The sequence below is a fragment of the Octopus bimaculoides genome, chromosome 15 (assembly GCF_001194135.2).
Source record: "Octopus bimaculoides isolate UCB-OBI-ISO-001 chromosome 15, ASM119413v2, whole genome shotgun sequence".
Classification (NCBI taxonomy): domain Eukaryota; kingdom Metazoa; phylum Mollusca; class Cephalopoda; order Octopoda; family Octopodidae; genus Octopus; species Octopus bimaculoides.
In genome coordinates, this window is record NC_068995.1 from 15061656 (window position 1) to 15067393 (window position 5738).

The 5738-nt window shown below is 40.6% G+C and overlaps 1 protein-coding gene across 1 annotated transcript in view; it reads right to left on the reverse strand.

The window, feature by feature from the left end:
* Positions 1 to 5738, reverse strand: part of LOC106876859 (cytosolic carboxypeptidase 2) — a 54753-nt gene that overhangs the window by 18630 nt on the left and 30385 nt on the right. Inside the window, exons 14-16 of the mRNA XM_052973453.1 lie at positions 4789 to 4926; positions 3254 to 3364; positions 243 to 413 (exon numbers count right to left, since the gene is read on the reverse strand). Of these exons, the coding sequence (XP_052829413.1) occupies positions 243 to 413; positions 3254 to 3364; positions 4789 to 4926 (420 nt within the window). The remainder of the gene's footprint in view (positions 1 to 242; positions 414 to 3253; positions 3365 to 4788; positions 4927 to 5738) is intronic.

The following is a 5738-nucleotide window of genomic DNA, read 5'->3' on the forward strand; positions in this document are numbered from 1 at the left end:
GAGAGAGAGAGAGAGAGAGAGAGAGAGAGAGAGAGAGAGAGAGAGAGAGAGAGTGTGTGTGTGTGTGTGTGCCTAACCTCCAATGATAGTCTAAAAAAATACAGTCACATAATCAAAATCTCAAGGCTACAAGAAAATGCATGATTAATTCAAAACAATGTTAATAAATAAGCATTACATTTGGCAGAGTAATCTGAATGCTAAAGGGTTAGCGAGGTATATAAAACAGAAATACAATTTTACTTTTTCACCATACTGATGATATTCCCAATCGTAGGAAATTGGCCTTCCAATGTAGGCTTGTAATTTCTATTTAGATCACGACCTGACAAGGAACAACGGTAGTTTCCAACAATGACACCATCAGGATTCAGCATGGGTATGACTTTAAAGACAAACATTTCTCTCAGCAGCTACAATGAAAGATATACGAATGCTTCAATTCATACATACATATATATGCGTGTGTGTGTGTGTGTTTGTGTGTATATAAGTAAATATGTATGTATGTATACAGTGAATACATATTGGAATAATACAGATTTGAATTGATGTTGCTACCAAATCAATAACACCATGTGACTTGCATTGACCAATAGCAGTCCAGCATCCAGATGTCTTCTTGGACTGGTCTCATTTGGTTTTTACAAGACTAATGACAGAAGTTCGTTTTATGAAACTTTAAGCTGCATGGAGCTGAATCAAACTTATTAAAGTGGTTGGCGTTAGGAAGGGCATCCAGCTGTAGAAACTCTGCCAAATCAGACTGGAGCCTGGTGTTGCCATCCGGTTTCACCAGTCCTCAGTCAAATCGTCCAACCCATGCTAGCATGGAAAGCGGACGTTAAACGATGATGATGATGATGATGATGATATATATATATATCTATGGTCTGATCAATAAATATCCGGACAGTTGACATAGTAATAAAGCTAAAGCATGCAGTGAAGCTGTTTGGCACAGATTGACCTTAAACTCTGCTGTGCACGCGCACTAAGTTTTAACATTCTAGCTCACTTCTGTTGTTTACAGCAGTGCTCAGAAGCAAGGTGTATAGCGTGTGATCATCACATTGGCCATGACAGAGAAAGTTGACAGGAGAATCTGCATCAAATTTTGCCAAAAGCTTGGAGATACCTGCTCAGAGGCTTACACAAAGTTTCCAAAAAGTTCTCATTGTTCTTGACACAATAAAGGAGATCTTGTGCAACTGAAACCTGGGTGTCTTTTTGGTCAGCTGAAAGTAGTTGTGGCACAAACTAGGCATACATGCGTCTCATGCCCAAATCTTCTGTGATAATGGACTGAACTGAACCTTAACTAATCTGCACACCCTCTGATATCTCACAGATGGTGATTCGACGATTTCCCCTCATAGCTGCACACATATCTGCGATGTTTTTCTGTTTTGCTGGTTGTAGGTCTCCTAGAACGTTCATCAATATCAACATTCTTTTAGCCATCTTGGAAACAGCTGAACCACTCGTACACTTGGAGATATGCTGTGCTTGAGAAGATCTGGCAAGCCAAGTGAGACTGTAACTGTGGCCTAGGCCAGTGCAGAATAACTGGCCCATTTAAGAGTACCCTTCAATCATTGGGCAATAAACTGTGCTTGCAAAGACCTGTTGAGTCAAGAGTAGTCTTTGTCGTAGCTGATGCCAGTACCACCTGATTGGCACCCATGCCAGTGGCATTTAAAAAACACCATTTGAGCATAGTCGATGCCAGTACCGGCTGACTGGTCCTGTGCCAGTGGCACATAAAAAGCACCATTTGAACGTGGTCGTTGCAAGTGCCGCCTGACTGGCTCCCGAGCCGGTGGCATATAAAAAGCACCATTCAAGCGTGGTCAATGCCAGTACCACCTGACTGGCCCTCGTGCCAGTGGCATGTAAAAAGCACCCACTACACTCTCGGAGTCATTGGCATTAGGAAGGGCATCCAGTCGTAGAAACTCTGCCAGATCAGATTGGAGCCTGGTGCAACCTTCTGACTTACCAGCCCATGCCAACATGGAAAGCAGACGTTAAATGACAATGATGATGATGATGATGGACATCTACATATATATATATAACACACCTATATACATATATGTGATTTTGCTGTGATTAAGAAGACATGCCAAGCAAAGTGAAATCACAGTTGTGGCCAGTGCCGGTGACACAAAAATGACACCCATGCAGTGACATGTAAAAGGCACCCACTACACTCTTGGAGTGGTTAACATTAGGAAGGGCATCTAGCTGTAGAAACCAAGCCAAATCAGACTGGAGCCTGGTACAGCTCTTTGGCTTACAAGAACCAGTGAAATTGTTTAACCCATGGTAGCATTGAAAATATGTTAAATGATGATGAAAATGATATATATATCCACACACACATGCATAAACATATACCTATACCTCCCATTCTCCTTTGTAAGCTTGTAAACTTACCCACCCACTCACCCTATCCAATCCTTGGTCTCACTTCACTTATGTATACCTCCCTGTGACCGGAGTGAATCTCCCGGACACATCTTCCCCATCTTTCTCTCTCTCTCTCCTACTGAAGTAGTTAAATATTGTTTTGACTGCAAGATGTCAATTTCTGCCCCCTCAACTCATACCCTTTCAGTCTGGTACAAAGTCACCTTCCTCAATACTGCTCCTTCCCTCAGTCCAGGGGTATTGTCTTGTAAGTTATTTGGTGACCTCTCTGTTGCTGGTGCCACACAATAAGCAACAAGTCCATGCTGTAAAGTGGTTGGCACTAGAAAGGGCATCCAGCCATAGAAACCATGCCAGAGCAGATGACAGGGATTGTTGCAGTTTTCTGACTTACCAGCTCCTGTCAAACTGTCCAACCCATGCCAGCATGGAAAATGGATATTAAATGACAATGGTGATGATGATGATGATGATGATGATATGGTAGAAAACAGAGAAAAATATATTCAAACTTTAACAAAATGAAATGAAACAGACCTTGCTGGTGCTATTGCCATGTAAAAAATACTCAGTCCACTCTGTAAAGTGGTTAGGGTTAGGAAGGACATCCAGCCATAGGGACCATGGCAAAGTAGACAGCGGAACCTGGTGCAGTCCTCAGGCATTGCCAGCTCCTGTCAAGCTGTCCAACCCATGCCAGCATGTAAGATGGATGTTAAATGACGACAATGTTGATGACGATGATGATGATGATGATGATGATGATGATGATGATGATGATAAAGATATTTCGTAAAAATTAAAAAATATATTTTACTTTGGAATACTCTGAATCCGCTATCAAAACATCTAGAAATCCTTTCATTACCCAACTGGCATTGCTTTCTCCAGGGTGGACACGGCATGTTACAAACACAGCTTTCTTGGTCTAAAAGAGAAGAGAAAACAACATGGACAAACTGAAATGGTTGACAAAAATTCAGTACATGAAAAAAAAAACAAATAAAATCTAATGCCTGGCAGTTAAACAAATGCAAATTTCTGTGTGGTTAATTAATTAATCCTTCCTGCTACAGACACAAGCCCTGAAATTTTGGGGGAGGTGGCTAGTCGAGTACATCGGCCCCGGTACTCAGCTGGTACTTCATTTTATTAACCTTGAAAGAACGAAAGGTAAAGTCAACCTCGGTAGAATTTGAACTTAGATCACAAAGGCAGCTGAAGTGCTGCTAAGTATTTTGCCTGGCATGCTAACGATGCTTTGTCATGTGTTATTAATCAATATTGGTTTCAAATTTTGCCACAGGACCAACAATTTCAGAGGAAGGGGTAAGTCAGTTTACATCGACCCCTAGTGTTTGACTGGTACTTATTTTATTGACCCTGAAAGAATGAAAGGCAAAGTCAACTCCAGAGGCATTTGAACACAGAACATAAAAATGGATGAAATGCTGCTAAGCATTCTCCGCAGCATGCTAATGATGTTATTAATTAATATTGTCTCAGAAAAAGAAGCTAGTGAGTTGCTATTTAGTACTGTTTGTCACTGTGGAGGTGCAATGGCCCAGTGGTTAGGGCAGTGGACTCGCAGTCGGGTGATCATGGTTTCGATTCCCAGATCAGGCATTGTGAGTGTTTATTGAGCGAAAACACCTAAGCTCCACGAGGCTCCGGCAGGGGGTGGTGACGACCCCCTGTTGTACTCTTTTGCCCCAACTTTCTCTCACTCTTTCTTCCTGTTTCTTGAGTAACGCTGCGATGGACTGGTGTCCTGTCCAGCTGGGGGGGGGGGCACACGCCATAGAAACCGGGAAACCGGGCCCACGAGCCTGGCTAGGCTTTGAAAGGGCGTAAGAAGAACTGTTTGTCACTGATGTCATAAATAACAAGTAGGCTCGTTAAAAAATAATTATTTGTGATAGAATTAGTAAAAGTAGCAAAAGGCAATCTTAACATGAACTTAATGTGGATGTCTTGTTTGAATGCTAAACATTGTAGTATTACGCCTTGTGTGATCCTTTCATATTGTTGCTTGGTGCATAAAAACACAGACTTGTAGCAGATGAGAATCATCTGCTATGGGCTGGTATGCAGTCACCAGATGCCTCGCACTGAAGAAGTCCAATAGACTGAAATAACGTGACCCGGCAGTTCCAGTGCCTATAACAGGCAATTCTCATCTGCGGCAATATATGTCTATGCTTTAATGCACCATGTGTCCATATGAGAGGACCTCTCAGTGCCACTACCATAGCATTCAGCATTCTAACAGGACACCCACATTAACCTGGATATAAAGATTGCTACACACACACTCACATGTATGTATGTATTGTTACAGGATAAACTCACCTGCATCTGAGCTGTATCTGATATTGGATTTGTTATAGTCAAAATATAGATGTTATTTCCTGCTAGAGTTCTGCAGAGGATTCGTATGTTGAAGAATTTGGATATCTTTGGATTATTGGCACACTTGAACAGGTATTCCTATATCAATAATAATGATGATCATCATGATAATCCGCATGACAAAAGCAGAAAATAGTAGTATTAGTAGCAGCTGCAGCAGTAGTAGTAGCAGTAATAGTTTCTAGCAAGCATCAGGTCTTAAATTAGTGATGATTATGTAGAACTGCAGTATATAACTGGTATTATATTTTATTAACCCTTGAAAGGATGAAAGGTAAAGTTAAATCTCAACAGGAACTGAAATCAGATCAAAGATGTAGAAAAAACCCCACAAAACTTCTTATCCAACACTTTAACCATTCAGCCAATCCATGACCCACATAATCATCATCATCATCATCATCGTTTAACGTCCGCTTTCCATGCTAGCATGGGTTGGACGATTTGACTGAGGACTGGTGGTAATAATAATAATAATAATAATAATAATAATAATAATAACAATACAGATAGATAAATTAAGGCCAATAGACCAGATATAGTTGTCAAAGAACATGAAGGAAAAAAAATGCTTTCTAATTGATGTATCAATACCAGCAGATGACAACGTTTCTCTAAAAGAAATGGAAAAACTTTCAAAATACAAAGACCTGGAAATAGAGGTAACTCAAATGTGGAATCTAAAAACAGAAACAATTCCTATCATAGTAGGTGCCTTAGGTATAATAAAAAAATATTCTGACAAATACATAACAAAAACACCAGGACTTACAAATATATATAACATACAGAAAATTGCACTACTGGGCACTGCACACATCCTACGCAAACACTTTCAATACAGTAACCATAAGAGCATCACAGCAAACCACAGCACATACCAAAGGCAC